The sequence below is a fragment of the Corythoichthys intestinalis genome, chromosome 17 (assembly GCF_030265065.1).
Source record: "Corythoichthys intestinalis isolate RoL2023-P3 chromosome 17, ASM3026506v1, whole genome shotgun sequence".
NCBI lineage: Eukaryota > Metazoa > Chordata > Actinopteri > Syngnathiformes > Syngnathidae > Corythoichthys > Corythoichthys intestinalis.
The window spans coordinates 13963961-13985107 of record NC_080411.1 but is presented as its reverse complement, the minus strand read 5'-3'; the positions used below and the strand labels follow the sequence as shown (position 1 = coordinate 13985107).

General features: G+C 38.9%; 1 protein-coding gene across 7 annotated transcripts in view; it reads left to right on the top strand.

The window, feature by feature from the left end:
- LOC130905349 (membrane-associated phosphatidylinositol transfer protein 2) overlaps window positions 1-21147 on the top strand; it is a 71409-nt gene that overhangs the window by 9416 nt on the left and 40846 nt on the right. For 6 of the 7 annotated variants that reach the window (XM_057818659.1, XM_057818658.1, XM_057818655.1 and 3 more), the window contains exons 2-11: window positions 1716-1848; window positions 7730-7944; window positions 9954-10075; window positions 10141-10374; window positions 16643-16978; window positions 17238-17333; window positions 17393-17497; window positions 17582-17646; window positions 17724-17799; window positions 20513-20666. In XM_057818659.1, coding sequence (XP_057674642.1) covers window positions 1771-1848; window positions 7730-7944; window positions 9954-10075; window positions 10141-10374; window positions 16643-16978; window positions 17238-17333; window positions 17393-17497; window positions 17582-17646; window positions 17724-17799; window positions 20513-20666 — 1481 coding nt within the window. In that variant the 5' untranslated portion in view covers window positions 1716-1770. The remainder of the gene's footprint in view (window positions 1-1715; window positions 1849-7729; window positions 7945-9953; window positions 10076-10140; window positions 10375-16642; window positions 16979-17237; window positions 17334-17392; window positions 17498-17581; window positions 17647-17723; window positions 17800-20512; window positions 20667-21147) is intronic. The other variant, XM_057818654.1, reaches the window with a different exon arrangement.

Here is a 21147-nt window from a genome sequence, read left to right as displayed (position 1 = left end):
GGAGTAATTTAGATAAAAAGTTAATTAGGTTTGTTTGGAAGGTTCGCTACAACAGCCTTGCAGGGAAGTGTACTGCTTTAAGATGGCAGCAGTTTACTAACGCGTGCATCTAGCTTTTTATAGATATGCTGCTCACGCTACCGAATCAATGGTGCATCTAGTCATATATAAATGATATCTACCATTACATTATGTGGATGACGTACTTTATCGCAGCTTTTCGGCAGCAGTCAGGTATGTTGTTGTTTTTTTTTTTTTTTTATCTCGTGGCATGAGTTGAGCTAGAGCCGTGAGTTGAGCATTGGCATTACCCGAGGGGGTAATGAGAAGCATGATGTTTAGCTACTCTCGCTGCGTTCTTTCTCGTTGCGCCCCAAAGGCCGCGCGGCGCGCTGAGTGTGTTGTACTTCCGCTTTACTTGGCATATTTCAATAATCGGAATTTGGATGTTTGTGAATCGTTCTCGAATCTTCCATGGCCGAATCGCGAATAATCTAAGAATCGGAAATTTTGCAAACCTCTAATGTCATATTAGTTTTTTGCCAGAAATAGTATTTTTGTTTTTTTGCAAAATCCAACATGGCGGCCGTCACGAAACAAGGCTTTTTAAGTTGAAAATTCTTGTAAATAAATGCTTAAATCGCGAAAATTCTATAGATTTGAACGTAAAACAGTCTAGATTCTTGGTTGAAAGCAAAAAACGGGCAGTTGTCATTCATTTTACGGAAATATTTCAAGCCAAAGTTCCACTAATTTTATCCATTAATTTTTTTTCACAACGTTTCAAAGTGCATGCATGGTGCTAGTTAATATAGTAATTACCTTGAATGACCAAATCACTCTTGAGACACTCCTGCCTGCTTTTATGCAGTAAATATGGCGTTAGAACGCAACGTGTGTTTGAGTTTGTCACAGTGAAGACAACTCAATTTTCCGCCTGGGTTGGCCCCCTACAGGAAGGTGTGGCGCAATGTCTGTGGGAGCTGTCTTGTCAACTGACGGTGGAGTCTATGACTTTATGCTGAATGCTCTACCATCATAAAAACTATCAGAGAAATCACACACAGATACAAAAATTTTGCAACATGCTGATTGCTAGATGCAGTCCGTGCCTAAGCCACTCATAAGTTCAGCCACTTTGACAAGGTTAGGGCCGCTGTCACAAGGTGGTGATCAATGATGATTTGATACCAAATGCTTATTTCCCACTCTAATTTGGAAATAAATTCTTTTAAAATCAAACAATGTGATTTTCAGTTTTTTTTCCCACATTCTGTCTCTCCTGGTTGAGATTTACTAATGTTGACAAATACAGGCTGCTACTACTATTACTCATCTTTTCAAGGAGGAGAACTTGTACAATTGGTGGTTGACTAAATACTTATTTGCCCCTCTGTACTGTATGTAGTTGTGTTAGTAGGTTTCTGCATGTTGTTTGTATTGTTTTGTGTTTGTATTGTTGTTTTTGTGTGTATGTGCTCTTTGAGTGTGTGTGACATGACATGGATTGGCTGCGTCTTTTTAAATCCGAGGGCAGGCGGGCGCTTTGGTGTGTGGATGGCGAGCGGCCGGCCACCCGCCCGCGCAGGGACAAGAGCATGAACGAGGATTGAGGTTGCCGGGGGATTTAAGCGCCCGGGATTACCTTGTAATAGATCCGCTCCTTGGCGCTGTACTTCCTGTGTTTCTAAGCGTTCTGTCCTTGCCTCTTCCAGGGCGCCTGCGATGACTCGATTCTGCTGACACGCTGACCGTGGTCCGGGCGCCGCCATGCTGATCAAGGAGTACCGCATCCCCATGCCGATGAGCGTGGACGAGTATCGCATAGCTCAGCTCTACATGATACAGGTCAGTGCACAAATAGGGCCGGCTGCCGCCATTAAGTGACAACTCGTCCATTATTAAATGAGGTGACTACTGTTTGGATGCTCCGGTAATCTTTTTTTTGACCCTCATAAGTTCATCCGATGCCATTGATGGGGATGGACGTCCAATCCACTTGGACAGGGAGTTGCCAGTCCCTCCTAGTCTAAGTGGATTGGATGTTTATTCCCTGTCAATGGCAGTTACTGAATTAATAGCAAATATTCTCTTGTAATAATCATATAAATAATAATTAATCTTTTTCACTTTTAAAATGTTTTATTATTTAATTTAAAAAGGCAATAAACATAAAATATTAGTAGATATATTATGTATAAAAAAACAAGATGTCTGTTAATTTTATGTTCTTCTTTTATTTTAAAAAATCATGAATAAATGAAAAAAAATAAATGAAAGTAACGGGATATCTGTCATTGTCAGTGCAAGTTTTCTCACATTCATTTTCATTTTATTTTTTAAAATGCTTATTAATTTTTGAAAACAAAAAAAAAATGTTGTTTTTTTTTCAAAATAATTTGTTTATTAATTTTTTGAAAAATTGTATTTAAATTCAAAAGCAAAAAAAAAAACATTACTAAAATGAATTGGATGTCTATCACCGTCAATGGCGGTCAATGAGTATTAATTTTTTTTTCTTTCATTTTTAAGTTTTTATTAATTTTTATTCTAATCAAAAAAAGGTCAAAAAGTTATTAAAATAAGTGAATGCATTTCAACAAATTCTTTAATTTAAAAAAAATATATTTCTTTTTTTTTTTTATGTGTATTGATTTTTGTACATTTTTTTCCTAATAAACAATCAAAAGTAAAATCTGTTTTGAACTTGTTAAAACTCAAACATAATTTAAATAAATAAATAAATAAATACAAAATGCCAAAAAGGAAAATAAAAATAAATATATTTAGCTATTTTAAAATGTACTTCAATCTTTTAATTGTATATAATACAATATTTTTGAATACATTTGAATATAATTTTAATATAAATAAAAAAGCAAAAAAAATATAGTAAATAAGTTATTGGCCTTATTTTTATAATTTAATTAGAAATACATATTTTGAATAATCACTAATAAAATGAAAATAAAAACAATTAAACATTCTCTTTTTTTAAGTGTTTATGAATTTTACTCTAATTAAGAAGAGAACAAAAACATATTTTTTTAATATGTGAATGAATTTCTGAAAGTCTTTTAAATTCAATTTAAAAAATATCTTTTTTTTTATGTATATTGATTTTCATCAATTTTTTTCCTAATAAATAATCAAAAATAAATCTGTTATTAAAAAAGACATATAAATATTTTTATCTATTTTAAAATGTACTGCAATGTTTTGATTGTATTTAAGACAGAACATAGACTCTTATATATAGATATAATTTATATATATATATATATTTGTTTTTTTAAATAAATGTAATACATTTAATTAAAAACATATATTTTAAATAATCACTAATGAAATTAAAACACACACAATTTAATATTCTTTCTTTTTTTTTTAATGTATTAGAATATTTTTCAAACTTCCAATCACGATTGATCTTTTTCTGGATGTTACGCCTACTAATGATAAACTAATATAAATTCTCAACAGACGGCTAAAAAGAGTCACACGATTAGACGCCTATCACCATCAATGACAGCCAGCGACTTCATTTTAAAAATACAGTCATATAAACCCTAAATAATGTGATTTACACAAGTCAACTCATCCAAATAATCATTTATGATTATTGAGAGCACATCACTGCACCCTTCATCATCAGCGGCCATTGACGGCGATGTGCGTCCGATCCATTCTGACGTTTCCTCGTTCAATGGCGCTGAAACATGATCCTTTTGTGTCATTTGTGCCAAATTAAATAAACCCAACACTCCGCCCCTCCTTTTCCGGCACGGCGTCACAGCCGAGTGCCGGTCGCCTCGGTAACGGGTGACATCAGCGCGCCGTCATTCGTCGGCCGAGGCCACGTTGCCTTGACAACGAGCCGGCCGGGCTGCTGTCATCTCAGACTCGGCCTTTAAAAAAAAAAAAAAAAAATAGCGGATCTGCCATCTGCTGCCTTTGGGAGCACAATTCCACTTTCTGCCGATTCTGATCCAGTATCGATACCTCGATTTTTTTGGGGGAAAAAATGCATTCCCCCCCATTTAATACTAAATTACCGCATACTCGCTTGACTGTCAAGTAAATGGCTTGGTCAGACACTGCTCAACTCTTTGTCAGCCATTGACGGCACTAGACGTCCAATCCATTGGAAGTTCATTCATTTGCTGCCATTCTTCCTGCTTCAAATGGATATCCTAGTGGATAGCAGGCTAGCAAAATCTGCAGCTCATTCTTGGTGTGACATCCTCTTTTGTAAGGAGAAATTTTAGTGGGCGGGGCCAATGCAGTTGAGAAAGGCAGACTAATTAGGATCTAATTATATTATTAAAGTGCGTACGACAGGAGAAAAAAAGTCTTAAATAGGATTATTATGTAAATTAGAATCATATTTTGAGACGATTCGACTATATACAACAATTTAGCAAAGTGCAGATGACGAGAAATTAGTCTTTTAATCTGCCGGTTAGCCACGCCTACCATTATAGGGCTCGAGCGTCCCCAACAGGTGGATGACGTCAGCGGAGTCACGTTTTCATCTCTTTTAGTATGCAGCCCATTGAGGGGGAATTATTCACAACGAGGAAAACATGACGAAGAGAGCCGCAAAATGTCATTGTTTCAGTCTTTCTACTCCAATATTTTTACAGGATATTCTTTTTATCCAAGTATTTTTTTCCCCAATAGGTAAATAAATGGCATGGTCATGACAAATAACAGTCTTGTGCTAAATGGAATATCAACTAATAAAAATGCATTTATTCAAGACGACATGGCTAAATTACTCCATAATGGTCAAAACTGTCGTCTTCACCTTTACTGTCGCACCTCCCGAACGATATTTTATGCCACCAAAATCGGGCTTACAGTGGGGCAAATAAATATTTAGTCAACCACTAATTGTGTAAGTTCTCCCACTTGAAAATATTAGAGAGGCCTGTAACTGTCAACATGAGTAAACCTCAACCATGAGAGACACAATGTGGGAAAAAAAACAGAAAATCACATTGTTTGATTTTTTTTTTTTTTTAAATATTTGCAAATCATTGTGGAAAATAAGTATTTTGTCAATACCAAAAGTTCATCTCAATACTTTGTTATGTATCCTTTGTTGGCAATAACAGAGGCCAAACGTTTTCTGTAACTCTTCACAAGCTTTTCACACACTGTTGCTGGTATTTTGGCCCATTCCTCCATGCAGATCTCCTCTAGAGCAGTGATGTTTTGGGGCTGTCATTTGGCAACATGGACTTTCAACTCCCTCCACAGATTTTCTATGGGGTTGAGATCTGGAGACTGGCTAGGCCACTCCAGGACCTTGAAATGCTTCTTACGAAGCCTCCCCTTTGTCGCCCTGGCTGTGTGTTTGGGATCATTGTCATGCTGAAAGACCCAGCCACGTCTCATCTTCAATGCCCTTGCTGATGATGATTGCTTTCCGTTACACAGATCAGTCGTCCTGTTCCCTTTGCAGAAAAACAGCCCCAAAGCATGATGTTTCCACCCCCATGCTTCACAGTGGGTATGGTGTTCTTCGGATGCAACTCAGTATTCTTTCTCCTCCAAACACGAGAACCTGTGTTTCTACCAAAACGTTCTATTTTGGTTTCATCTGACCATAACACATTCTCCCAGTCCTTTTCTGGATCATACAAATGCTCTCTAGTGAACCGCAGACGGGCCTGGACGTGTACTTTCTTCAGCAGCGGGACACGTCTGGCAGTGCAGGATTTGAGTCCCTGGCAGCGCATTGTGTTACTGATAATAGCCTTTGTTACTGTGATCCTAGTTCTCTGTAGGTCATTCACTATGTCCCTCCGTGTGGTTCTGGGATTTTTGCTCATCGTTCTTGCAATCATTTTGGCGCTACGGGGTGAGAGCCCCAGATCGAGGGAGATTATCAGTGGTCTTGTATGCCTTCCATTTTCTAATAATTGCTCCCACAGTTGATTTCTTTTACACCAAGCGTTTTACCTATTGCAGATTCAGTCTTCCCAGCCTGGTGCAGGTCTACAATATTGTCTCTGGTGTCCTTCGACAGCTCTTTGGTCTTTGCCATAGTGGAGTTTGGAGTGTGACTGACTGAGGTTGTGGACAGGTGTGTTTTATACCAATAATGAGTTAAAACAGGTGCCATTAATACAGGTAACGAGTGGAGCCTCGTTAGACCTCATTAGACCTCGTTAGAAGAAGTTAGACCTCTTTGACAGCCAGAAATCTTGCTTGTTTGTAGGTGACCAAATACTTATTTTCCACTCTAATTTGGAAAAAAAATTCTTTAAAAATCAAACAATGTAATTTTCTGTTTTTTTTCCACATTCTGTCTCTCATGGTTGAGGTTTCCCTATGTTGACAATTACAGGCCTCTCTAATATTTTCAAATAGGAGAACTAGCACAATTAGTGGTTGACTAAATACTTATTTGCCCCACTGTATGTCATTTCCCTTCCCCGGCTTCGGAGAATGTAAACAAACCAAGAGGCGTGGCAGCTAACTGACATGCTAACCCGAACCGAGTGATGTTTCAAAGTCTTCGAAGCAGAAAATCACACATAACTGGTCCGGCTCATTTCACATGACGACTGGGTTGTCGATTGTCTTCGCGGCCCGGTGGAGAGCAATATATAGCTCGTTCCCCCGCTACTACGGACAGGAGAGCTCGCCGGGGAAGCAGCTGGACAATGACCGCAGAACAAACTGGCCGACGTTGGAGGAGCGTGTAGCTGCCAAATGGTCAACACGAATATGGCAAAATAATGCGTTACTACACGGCGAAGTCGTAAACAGCCAGAGAGACTGTCTAGGCGAGCGGCTGTAGTTGTTGTGCAGCTAACATGTGCAGCTAATGTGTATGAGGAGAGCTTTTTACATCCCCATCCATGATCAAATGTAAGTAGGCCTTTATTTAAAGAAAGTGTAGTGTTTTCTTTGTAATCGCTATATTCGCGGCTATTTTTAACTCAAAGTTGCAATTTTTGATCGGTCGGAAAATTTGACAAAAGTCCGGGCACGTGAAGAGGGGAATAAGACAAGTATAGTGCTCTCCCGACAGGGGGATGTGCGAAAAGCCGCCGGTCGTCGGCCGAGGGGGCAAGGAGCATGTCAGCCACAAAATGCAAGCCACCTACATGAATGATCCCAGTATTTGACATAATACAAAACAAGATGTTAACTCACTTCCTGGTAAGTCCAATGGTCCCACAGTAGTAGGGCTTGTTTTGGCCAATATCCACCGCTGAATGGGAACCTTTTGAAACCCCAAAAAGGCGCACACGCCTCTCCCTCGTACAGCAAGATTTTTCTGCAGCCGTTTGGCTGGCGTGATGCGAAAAATAAACGTATTAATCCGCAAAATAAGATGAATCCTTAGTCCTTCTAATACAACAGTACAGCTATATAGTGAAGAGGACTCCTTCCATCGTACGTACACGTCACAGCGCCCTCTTTCTCAACTCGAGACTGTTGCCGGAAGTCACTATTTTCATGGTGCGGGATTCAAAAGACGAAATAAATATAGCAATCGGTTCCACCCACATCCAAGCGGTCCCTTTTTTTTCCAGGAGCATAAAATACAGCGTGTATTATGAAATAAACATGCTTTTTCGTGTCACAGGCACTTTTAGCCTTTTATGTCACTTTTTCCATGCTCCGCTATCATTTTCAAGTCAATCGCTGTAGTATTTCATTGCACCTTTAAAGCTTAGCTTCCCTGTCACTTGATGACGGCCCGCAGAAAAAGAGCCGCGAAGAGAGCTGCGGCGAGGGCAGCGGCGTGGAGATCCTGGAGAACAAACCCTACCAGGACGGGCCCGGCGGTTCGGGCCAGTACACCCACAAGGTTTACCACATCGGCAAGCACATCCCGTCGTGGTTTTGCTCCATCTTGCCTCAGGCCGCCCTGCGCGTGGAGGAGGAGTCATGGAACGCCTACCCGTACACACGCACAAGGTGGGACTTTTCAATCATATTCAATCATCACGTATTTAGCGGAAATGCTGTACTTCGTATATCCAATAGGTTGCAATCAACTACTGGTGGAATATAAAATGATATTTTTTGACATTATGGCTGTCATGATTAATCAACAGCTAATCAATACAGTATATGTTCTCTTGTTTATTTATCTGATGTCCACAATGTAGTTAATAATTTCAAATACAATACAACAATTTAAGTTTTGTATTAATTCTTTTACATTCTTTATTAATAACAGAAAATACAGTAAATAGAGTGATCCCTCGCAACTTCGCGCCCTCAGTCCATCAGCCCAGATTTTTTTTCCAATTAAAAAAATTAATGCAGTGCACTGGAGTTGCTTGTTAAAGTTAACAAGGATTGACAGAATTTAAGGTTCAATCTTGATAGAGATGCTTGTAAACCGAAACTTCAAAGCGTCAATCAACGTTTGACTTATTAAACAATTGCTGTGGTAACTGATTGTGTGTAGGTGAGCAGCTTGAGCGTATTTGAGTGGACTCACTCTATGAAGCATTTAATAAAGACAAGCGATTTTTTCAAACTTTATCCTTGTTTAAAAATAATTCTGTTGGAAAGTAACATGTTTAAAACATCATACATATTACATTTGAAGTGCTTAAAAAACATTTATTACATGTATATATAAGTTTTTTTTAATTATACTTTGGAGGGGAAAAGAAGTGAAAAAACCTGTCTTACATTGAACACAAAAAAATAAAATAAAATTTCGCAATTTTTCACTTCGCAGCGGGTTCTGATCCCCATTTACCGTGAAAAAAGAGGAATCGCTGTTTTTTTCAGTAATTTTTTTTATCAGATTATTTATTAAAAAGATTTGATCTTAAAAAAAAAATCAAAACAGTACATATTCCTGTTTTATTCATAATTTTTCATTTATTTTTTATATTTATATAAATATTTTAAATACATTATTTTTATTTGTGTATTTTTTCAAAATAATCAATATATATCTTTTTTGTTTTTTATTTTTTTTCTTGTAATTTCTATTTTCTTATTTTTATTTTTTATCTAGATATATATTTATATTTTGTATTTATGTTTTATATTTATGTATATATATATTTAACTTTTATATTTTTTTTATTGCATTTAGTTTTTTTAAATAAAGGGAATAAAAAGTGTAAATTCCTTTTTTATCCTTATGTTAAATTTTTATTCATTTGATATAATCTAAAATATTTCAAATAAAAAGAAAAAAGTCTTTTTATTTCTTTTTAAATTCAATGAGTCAAATTATATAAATACAGTCAATATTTTCCTTGTTTATTAATGTTGTATTTTTTAAAATTATTTTATTCTTTTTTAAGTTATATTAAAAATATATTTTCATTGTTATAATATTTTTTTATAATTTTTTTTTAATTTCTATTGAATTTTTTCATTTAAAAAATCAGAAGTCACTCATCTTTTTTTAAAAATTATTTTATAAATATATATATGTTTTTAATGATTATTAAATAAGAAATAATAAGAAAAAAAACAGTAAATATTTACATTTTTTGGTAGCATTTTTTTCAAATTAAAAAACAAAAAAAGTAGTCCTATTCATTCCTATATTTTATCTTTTTATCATATTTATTTGAGAATATATACAATTCATTCATTCATTCATTCTCCATGCCGCTTTTCCTCACAAGGGTCGCGGAGGTTCTGGAGCCTATCCCAGCCAACTACGGGCAGTAGATATTCAATTCAAATTAAAAATTGTCTTTTCAATGTTCTGTTTTAATTATCTTAACACTTTCACTGCCATTGACATTGATAGACGTCCAATCGTGACGTCCGATCATTCCTCTCTTGTGAATTAGACTGAGTTTATCACTAGTAGACGTCCAATCCATTTGAATCACACTTCAAATGGATTGGGCGACTATCCCCATCACCAGCAGCCAAAGAGTTTGTTAAAAATAAATAAATTAAAAAAACATAAAAATCCTTCCACGAAAATTCTGCTTCAGGTACACGTGTCCGTTCGTGGAAAAGTTCTCCATCGACATCGAGACGTACTACATGCCAGACACTGGCGACCAATCGGATGTCTTCAGCCTGTCCTCTGCTGAGAAGAGACAGCGCACAGTAGGTGAGTCTCAAACACGGAAGCGGAATCCGAACGAAGGTTGAGTCGAGCGCCGCCTTCTCCCGTAGATCCCATCGACATCGTCAAGGATTACATCGCCCCCCACGAGTACCTGGCGGAGGAAGACCCCCGACTCTACCGCTCACTGAAGACCAGGCGAGGCCCGCTGTCCGAGGACTGGATCCAGGAGATCACCCGCAGTCCCGGCGACCGCTCGGTCATGTGCGCCTATAAACTGTGCAAAGTGGAGTTCCGTTACTGGGGCATGCAGTCCAAGATCGAACGCTTCATCCACGACGTCGGTACGTGCACACATTTACTGCATTTTTCTTTGAGTTTTTGGGGCTTTTTTATGCTGGTGGAAAACACTCAGGTGACTTTGGCCAGATTTCAAAATTGTCCTATATCCATGTGTGATACATCATTGGAAAGCTTAAAATCTCAATTTTCTGGGGGAAGGAAAATTTTGAACAGGAGTGCATTTAAAAGAAAAAAAATTTAAACAGCAAAACCCTATCTGGAGGTGAGAGCACGCGAGAGCAGAATTACAGGCACCATGACTTTAACGAAATATTATCGCGTACTTACCTTGTTTCGATCCAAAAACTCCATGGGGCATGTATCACTGAGTGTCAAGACACAGCTGTGAATAGCCACAGCTGGATTTTTGGGGGATTTTATTCATGAAACATGGTAGGGCTGGGCGATATGGCCTTAAGTAAGTATCACGATAAATTGAGCAGATTTACCTCGATGACGATAAATGACGATAAATTCGCCCAAGCAGACTGTTATATAATTTGAAAATTTGAATAAATGCATGAAATACAAATTAACCGTTTCTCGTTAAATTTATTTAACCAGCTTTCAATCTAACAATTGCCCATGCAGTCTAAATATTAAGTATTAAAAAAAATCTTGTAAACAATAAGAATTCTAGTGTGAACATTTATAACAGCTTGTATGACTTGGAAAATGGACAACATTATAAAAATCAATATGATGATTGTGCAAACATGTCATTCTAACACACCCGAAACATTTTTTAATACATGCACCGTCCACACAGACACAACCAGATTAAAGCTGTATTGCTCTGATGCCAATGAAACATTTAAGGTTTTATGATGGCAGAATAAAGCAAACACATACAGAAAAATAGCTGTGGCCATTAAACTGTCATATATAAGCTTCACTGTTGAATTAGGCTACTTTATGCTGAGTGCTTTACCATCATGAAAGCTTTCAGAAAAATCACACAGAGATGCCAAATAACGCGACATGATGATTTCTACATGAAGTCCGTGCCCAGTCCACTCATTAATTTCAGCCGTTTCGGCAAGGTTAGAGCCGCTGTCCGACTCTTTCACGTTCATTTGTAGCCATTGTTAGCTGCTAGCGTTAGCCTGTGGCTTGGCTACCAGAAGAACGCACTGAAAGCATCCTCTCCTAATACTGTTAGAACCAGGGAGGACAGCGGGTGAAAGCCCGTCTGGAACCCGCCAAGAGTTTACTTAATGCCGGGTGAAAGTTTGGCGAAGCTAAGTTAGCTAACTTAAGCCCGACTCCATCCTGTTTACTTTTAGCGTTAGCCGTTAGCATTAGCCGACCGGGCTTCTGTTTGATTGGCTTCCTGAAAACCACGTGACTCCATACGTACGCACACTGTCTGCTTTCATAAAGGGGAATGAACATAGCCGAACAACACAGCGTCAAAGCGGGATAAAAAGACAATATTTTCTTGTTTTATTAAATTACCGAATTTACCGACTTGGTCAAAATTACGTCGGTCATCGTGAAGAATTTCGGTGACGGTAAATTTTCGGTTTACCGCCCTGCTCTAAAACATGGTAATATAACAAGGGTCGCGATGCAGAAGTGCAGACATCAAGGAGTGGTCGAGATTTTGTTTTTCATATACTTTTACCCTTTTAAACTTTTTTTGGACCGATTATTTGTTTAAAAGTTTAAAATATGCAAGCGAATAATTTTTTTAAGTCGTTTTTTTTTTTTTCAAACGAAAAATGAAAGACATTTTGAATAATAAATGTAATTAATTACCTTCGTTTTATGGCTGGGTTGAAACAAAAGCGGTTGCGCGACGTCTGTAAACGGGGGTTTCCAAGGTAATCCGGACAAATTAAAAATAGTTCGGGGGCTTAAAGCGCCATGAATCTGCTATGGAAGCATATAGACATATTGTTCTATCAAACACAACAGTTGTTTTGGCTTAAAATACAAGTTTCTTTTAAAGACGAGGGCATGAGCAGAAACTTCTTTTTCAGTCTTGTCTGTGTTTTCCGCCATAAGTTATATATTAAGTTATACGTATATATGTTTTTTTTAAAATATACATTGGGGGAAAAAAAGTGAAAAACTTCTTATATATATTTCCAATGCTAAATCTGAATACTGTAATTTTCGGACTATAAGCCGCTACTTTTTTCCTTAATTTTGATACCTGTGGTTTATAGTCCAGTGCGGCTTATTTGTTGATTTTTTTTTTTTTGTGGTAACACTTTATTTGACAGCGGTGTCATAAGGCTGTCATAAGATCATCAAAATTATGACATGACACTATCATGGACATTACTGAATGCTTATGTCATTAAGTGTCATTTGGCAAATTATGTCACTAACTCAATTTTTGTCCATCTTGGATCTTTTGCATCCATTCAAAAGTGAGATAATTTGCCGGATAACACTTAATGACATCTGTTATAAGCATTCATGAATGCTCAGGACAGAGATATGTCATAATTATGATTGTGTAATGACAGTCTTGGCACCACTGTCAAATAAAGTGTTAGCAAATACCATAACGAGCAATTGATGAAACAATTGGAACAGTAACTGAAGAAATATTTAGCACAGAACATGATTTTTGATAGTTATTTACACCTGTAGCTCTGCAATGCATGCTAAGAGGCATGTTGGATGTCAACAGCAGGTGGCAGCAGAGGTTGACTGTCTCCCCCAAGGGAGCAGTGATGGCCAGATGAAGTTTCTTGAAGCAATAAAGCTTTGCACTAATTGGTTCAAAGTTTAATGATGGTTCATTTGGTCTTATGACAGTCGGTCGTATGATGCCGCTGTCAAATAAGGTTGTACCGGTTAATATCTTTTGGTGTAAATATCCCATGATACAGTGAGGACAGCTGCGGCTTATAGTCCAGTGCGGCTTATTTACGAACAAATGCCGTTCTCGTGCCAAATTTGGTGGGCTGCGGCTTATAGTCAGGTGCGCCTTATAGTGCGTAAATTAGGGTACATACAGTGAACACACATAAAAAATAAAAAAAAATTGGGGGGGTGCTACTTCGTTGTTTTTCATTTATTGCGGCGGGTTCTGGTCCAAATTAACTGCAAAAAATGAGGAATCACTAGTTTTCTTCATCAAACACTTCATCAATACAATACAAATCCAATTTCAAAGCACACTCTCTTGAATGGCAATTTACAAATTTAATGGGTGTTTGTGTTCAAAGGTGGTTGTTATATGAATGGGTTTATGTGTGTGGTTTCTTTATAAAAAGAGACAACTTTACTATCTAACAGTAACTCAAGTACTAATATGCTTCTCCAAAACACAATACAAACAGACACCTACTCGCATAATCGCTAACTAGCCTAGCACTCCGTGCTAAGTAATAACGTCTCATCAACAAAGAATACAAAAAATACAATTGGCTTCATTTACTCACCACTGACGGAGGCACACTGGATCTAACAACACAAAAGACAATCTAACTCTAGACACTTCTCAATATTATTGATTCAGCTACCCAACCTGAGTGTAGCAGTGAACTCTCTCTCTCTCTCTTGCTCTAATCGCTGGCGCGCACACAGCCTCATATTACACACAAACAAGGACCCAAACGGGACTGCTCATAGCTGCCAGCAAAAATCGATTCTCAAATTCGTTGGCAAATAATTTCTTAATAGATTTTAGATTTTTAGTTGTTGCAGCCTAATTATGAATGACATTGCAAATGAGTACAATATTAATAAATTAAATATGTGATGTGTAATGCAATTAAAATGAATAAAAACAGTAGTAACATTCTAAAGTTGTTTTTCTATCATCGTGTTTAACTCATTGCATGCCATTGACAACGCTAGACATTAGAGCTGAAACGAATACTCGAGAAACTCGAGTAACTCGAGTTTAAAAACTGATCCGAGTCATTTTATTCACCTGGAGGCATTGTTGAATTTTGTCAGCTCTAAGCATCACGTTTTGCCCGGACTACTTTTAATGCAGGACAACGCGCTGATGCCACGTGCGTAGAGAAAGAAGCAATAAAAAAAAAAAAAAAAAAATTTTTTTTTAAACTTACCGCAGCCGACAGCCGCTACAAGCTACGCGACGTTGCTAAAAACTACGCCCGCATGATGCTAGTGTGGTAGCAGGTAGTGTCCGATGCGTCGCATAGATATTGCATGCATTTAGGACTACATGTGAAATGCGTTAGTAAACAGTCACCATCTTTAAGCAGTACATTTCTCAGTGCTAATAAATATAACGTTACTGTCACTCGCTCACATAACGTTCGCCCTTCGGAGGGCTAGGTTTCTATTGATTATGACCACTGTCGATGCGTGGCTCACATGTCTTACATACAGGCTTTATTTAATCTGTAAAAACATAACGCTGTAGAGTGATGAGGGTGTAAAATTAAAACATAATAAAGCTACCTGTCAGTTTTAGCTCAGTAGTCATTGCTGAATAAAACACCAAGTAGCACTGGTCCCTAATGTGCTCCAATACAGCAGGTATCATCCATTTATTTTGAACACTGCAAAAACTCAAAATCCTATCAGTGCTTACAGTTTAGACCAGTACTTCTCAAATAGTGGGGCGCGCCCCCCTAGGGGGGCACAGAGCAATGGCAGGGGGGGCGCATGTGACCTCGGGGAACATGCTTTTTTTTTGTTTTTTTGCCGTACTGGAATAAAGTGTACTTGCACATCCACTCAGTAGGTGGCAGTGGCGCTCTCATTTTCAGAGTGCGCGCAGTATTTTTGAACTAAGGAAGAGCACTCAGCACACACAGAAAACGGATATGAAGAGCAGTGTGCCACCGCCGTTTTCCGACCGGACTCACTCACGCAGCGACCCACTGTCTTGTCCGGTTCTAACGTCGCCCCCCGAGAAGTGCCATTTTCGGCTTGGGATCGTCACGACGACCGCCCTCACCTACGGTTCTACCTCGGCCGCCGAGAATGCGCTTATTTCGTGCTGTTTGCCTTTTAGCTTTGACTTTTAATTTAGTGGGTGATGAGGAAAGACCACTGTTTACTGTGTCTAAAAATAATTATAGCGGACAGCCAGAAGCCAAATCAATTAAGACGCCACTTAAAGACATTAGACCCCAATCTCATTGATAAGCCGCTTGATTGTTTTTCAGTGAAAACGTGCCGAATATTGCCAACAATCGTCCTGCTTTGTCAGTGTTATATCAGTAATCCAGTGAGCATTGTTAGCATCCTCATTGCAAAATAACTCCACACCATTGCAAAGGAGGTAAATACTGTGAGCAGCAAAAATAAAAACTGTCCTGTCCAAGTACACTCTTTTTTTTCTTTCATTCAGTTTTGTTTTTTCAGTCAATTTTTTTGGCATATTGTCCTCATGAGTGAATGTTTCTAATCAGTTTTAATTTGTTATTGCTTACTGATTTTATTACATTTTATTTTTCTGTATCAAATGGTCAAAAATGTACCTTGAGTATATTTTTTACAGTTTGGATGTGACTTTTTTTAAAAATTCAGGCAAATTGATGCACGTCAAGTCTTCTCTGTTACAAACAAAACAATGTTAATAAAGTTATACTTTATTTTAAGTTGATCTAAGTTACTTTTTTCTTTATTAGAAAAAAAAGGACAATGTTAGGCAGATGCGTATTTATAATAGTAATTTTATAGACAAATGATACTATTTACAGTGGCGGCAGAGAGTTTGGGGGGGGCGCGAAACATTTACGGCTTCCTTGGAAGAAAATAATTGAGAAGCACTGGTTTAGACTAACTTAAAACTTAACTTGAACTTAAAAATAGCTAGACACAAATAGAAATTAAATTGAAACTCGTGGGAAAAACACGTAGCTTTCAAGTGATGTGTGTTATCAAGCGTAATTACATTTTTAGGTAAGAAATATAGTTTTTTTTTATAAGATCTAGAAGTTTTTTTGAGTGAAAGCAGTGAGGGTTTTTTTCTAGTCACATCTTGGATGCAATTGTTGGCTGTTTTCAACAATGTACATGGAAAATAAAGACATTGATTGACTGAAAATGGTTCAATATTGGATTAAATGTCTTTTTTTGTCATGTATATTTATAATTGCTCTTTACCTAAAGAAGAAAATGTTTTATCCGATTACTCGATTAATCGATAGAATTTTCAGTCGATGACTCGATTACTAAAATATTCGCTAGCTGCAGCCCTACTAGACATCCATTCATTTTGACTGGGAGGGGCGAATGAATGTTCGTCGCGCCGTCAATGACAGCCAATGACTTACGAGGCTTTAGTAAGACGATTCTGATGTTAAAAATGTCTCTAAACAGGCTTACGCAAAGTCATGGTGCGAGCCCACCGCCAGGCCTGGTGCTGGCAGGACGAGTGGTACGGCCTGACCATGGAGGACATCCGGCAGCTGGAACTAGAGACCCAGCTGGCCCTCGCCAAGAAAATGGCCCAGTACAGCCTTGGCGAGGAAGGCGTACCCGAGACCAACGGCCGCCCAGCCGCCGAGGACCAGGAAAAGGGGCTGGTCGTCGAATCCGGATCTCCCGTCGAGGCAGGCGGAGTCAAACCTGGGGCGGCGCTGGCTGGCCGTGGAGAGCTGACCAAGCAGTGGTCCACGTCCTCCAGATCCTCCAATAGGTCGTCCAAGAGAGGAGGTAGGTACTAATTACAAATTCACCTGTTCATGTTTGGTTTTGTAAGTCAGCGCATGTTAATTCACCCTGGAATGGACACTCGTTTAGCTCATTCGCTAAGCTAGACGTCCAATCCGTTTTGACTGGAGCGCCGAGCAGCGACTTTTCAAAACGGATTGGCAGCCAGTCATGATTATGAGTGTGCTACAAGATGCCGAAATGATTTTATCTTCATCTCAAGACATTAAACTTAGGTGTCCCCTTTTTGACATCCCCGCAGGAAGTCCTTCTCATCACAGCCTGAGCGAATGGAGGATGCAGAGCATCGCTAGGGAGTCGGACGACAGCACAGATGACGAGTTCTTTGATGCGCACGGTAAGCCAGCCGTGCAGAAGGAGGACGCCGAGCCAGCCACTCGCCCATTTTTTCTTCAGACGGTTTCTCTGACGGTGAGGAAGTGTTACCCAAGGAGATCACGAAGTGGAGCTCCAATGACCTGATGGACAAAATGGAAACCATCGAAGTGGACGAGGTTCAAGGTAACGTGCCGTTTTGCCCCCGTCTCGGTGTGTCGCGTCTCGGTCTTGCGTGACGAGGGGAGGTCTTTTCTTTTTTTGTCGCAGAGTCGCTGTATCCTGAGGCGGGCGGGGACTTTGGTGTCATGACCAACGAGGAGACGCATACCGAGGTGATTTTCGTGCAACGTGATGATACGGATGATATAAAGACCGTTTGGTTAGATGTAACTATCTGTTTGCTTCTCAGCAGTGTCTTCAGCCGTCCAAAATCCACGTCTTGATTCTGGTCCTGCACGGAGGAAACATTCTGGACACAGGATCAGGTAGCGCAGGAAAATTTGCATCTGCCATATCTTCAGCAAGATGGAACAGGAAGCATATGGCAGAAAGGGCTTGGAAATGATTTGTAAAAAAATAAAACTTTTAGGCCGTTTCCATGGTGACGCTGCGACACAAAGACACAACGAGTCTGTTGTGGAATGGCCTTGCCTTTTAGTCTTAGTCTTTTGCACGATAATACTTATTATTCTTAGTCATATTTTAGTCTTTTCGTATTTTTTTCATCTCAAAATGTATATGTCTTCTTCTAGTTTTTGTCGACGAAAACCTAAGACTAATTTTGTCTAGTTTTATATGACGTCTACTAAAAACTAGGGCTGTCAAACTTATTTGGTTTGAATTCCGCTATTGTGTAGGGATACAAACTTCAATATGGCGGCCGTCACAAAACAAAGAGCTTTTTAAGTTGTCTTGTAAATAAATGCTTAAAGGGCATGTGACACGAAAAAGCATGTTTATTTAAAAATACACGCGATATTTTATGCTCCTGAATGATATGGACCACTTGGATGTGTGTGGAAGCGATCGCTATATTTATTTAGTTTTTTGAATCCCACGCCATGAAAATGAGTGACTTCCGGCAACAGTCTCGAGTTGAGAAAGAGGGCGCTGTGACGTGTACGGTAGAAGTAGTCCTCTTCACTATACAGCCGTACTGTTGAAGGAGAAGAACTAAGGATTCAGCTGATTTTGCGGATTAATACATTTATTTTTCGCATCACGCCAGCCAAACTGCTGCAGAAAAATCTTGCTGTATGAGGGAGAGGCGTTTGCGCCTTTTTGGAGTTTCAAAAGGTTTCCATTCACTGTGGATATTGGCCAAAACAAGCCCTACTACTGTGGGACATTAGGACTTAAGAGGAAGTGATTAAACATCTTGTTTTGTATTATGTCAAATATTGGGATCATTTTAATACGGAGGTGGCTTGCATTTTGTGGCTGACATGCTCCTTGTTGCACATACCCCCGCCGGGCGAGCACTATACTCGGCTTTTGCACTCTTGGTGTGCCCGATGTTCTGTCAAATTTTCCACCCGATCAGAAATTGCAACTTTGTGTTAAAAATAGCCGCGAATACAGTGATTACAAAGTAAACACTACAAACTTTCTTTAAATAAAGGACTACTTACGTTTGATAATTGATAGGCATGTAAAAAGCTCTCCTCATGCACATTAGCTGCACAACAACTGCAGCCGCCCTCCTCCGGGGAACGAACTGTATACTGCTCTCCGCCGGGCGGTTTGCCGATCAGCGAGGACAAGCAACAACCCAGTCGTCATGTCAAAAGTTCCGGGCTAGTTATGTGTGATTTTCCGCTTCGAAGACTTTGAAACATCACTCGGTTCGGGTTAGCATGTCGGCTAGCTGTCATGCCTCTTGGTTTGTTTACATTCTTCAAAGCCGGGGGAGGGAAATGATATAAGCCCGATTTAGGTGTCATAAAATATCGTTCGGGAGGTGCGACAGTAAAGATGAAGTCGACAGTTTTGACCATTATGGTGTAATTTTGCCATGTCGTCCTGAATAAGTGCAGTTTTATTATTTCATATTCCATTTAGCACAAGACTGTTATTTGTCATGACCATGCCATTTATTTCGCAATTGGGGAAAAAAATACTTGGATAAAAATAATATCCTGTAAAAATATTGAAGTAGAGAGACAGAAACAATGACATTTTGCAGCTCTATTAGTCGCGTTTTCCTTGTTATGAATAATTCCCCCTCGACGGACTGACTGGTCCTTCTCAAGCCGTTTATTTAGCTATAGCGGAAAAATACTTGGATAAAAAGAATATCCTGTAAAAATATTGGAGCAGAGAGACTGAAACAATGACATTTTGCGGCTCTCTTCGTCGCGTTTTCCTCGTTCTGAATAATTCCCCCTTAATGGGCTCAATAGTAAAACCGATGAGCCCATTCTCCCGCTGACGTCATCCACCTGTTGGGGACGCTAGAGCCCTATAATGGTAGGCGTGGCTAACCGGCAAATTAAAAGACTAATTTCTCGTCATCTGCGCTTTGCTACATTGTTGTATGTAGTCGAATCGTCTCAAAATATGATTCTTATTCACATAATAATGCTATTTAAGACTTTTTTTCTCATGTCGTATGCTTTTTAAATCGCGGAATTTCTATAGATATGAATGTAAAATAGTCTAAATTCTTGGTTAAAAACAAAAAACGGGCACTTATCGTTCATTTTATGTAAATATTTTAAGCAAAAGTTACGGTATTGTGTAATCCAACATGGCGGCCGTCACGAAACAAAGAGCTTTTTAAGTTGAAAATTCTTGTAAATAAATGCTTGAATCACGGAATTTCTATAGATATGAACGTAAAACACTCTAGACTCTTGGTTAAAAAACCAAAAAAAAAACGGGCAGTTATCATTCATTTTACGTAAATATTTCAAGCTAAAGTTACGCTAATTTTTTCCATTCATTTCATTGTGTGCATGCATGGGGCTATTTTATATTTTGGCTGTCGCCTTGTAAAACTGCTCTGCCCCCTAGGGCCTGGCATGAATACGCTATTGTTTTCACGTGGAATTGCGACATTGTTCAAACGGAGACGGAACCATGAACATGAAATTTGTCTTGTACTTGGAGCGCCACCATGTCAACTTTGTTGTGGCAAAGTCCTGCCTTGAAATACGAATTGAGTTTCTTTGTTTTACCCATTGTTTTTTTACGCAGGCGAACAAAGCAGCAAGCAAGGTGACGTCAACACACTGAGCGGTGCCTTCGAGACGGTGATGAGGGTTCATTATCCAGCCGCGCTGGGCCGCATCGCCATCCGTACCGTGTCGTGTCCCGCCGTTTGCGTGGAAGCCTTCTCGCTGGTGTCCAAGTGAGTCGCGTGCAACGATTATTCGACTAATTCGTGAACAAATTAGTTGACCTCAAAAGTTCTCCAAGTACTTTTTTGGAGCCTCTTAAAGCAACACTAGGTAACTTTTCAACCTTTAAAAAATATTTTCATAACTTTTGCGATGATATGTCGACTGAAAACTAGTTATCTGTATCGCTTTCACCGGCACTTTGAGGAGGGTGGCTGGAATCCTCCCACAAAAAAAACGTACAAATGTGGGTGGGTTGGGGAAGGGTTAGCCACATTAAGCCACACAGTTGCTAACTGTCATATACTATTGTTTAGCCAAAACTGGATTCATTACCTTATTACTTTTCATCATTCACACAGCCGCTGGAAACAGAAAGGTTGTTTAATCCATCCGCAGGTGACCATCATGATTTTATGACACTGTGCAGGTGTGCACTGGTCCTCATGGGAAATGCAGTCTTCCTTAACTACCACATTGTCCACCTGCGTT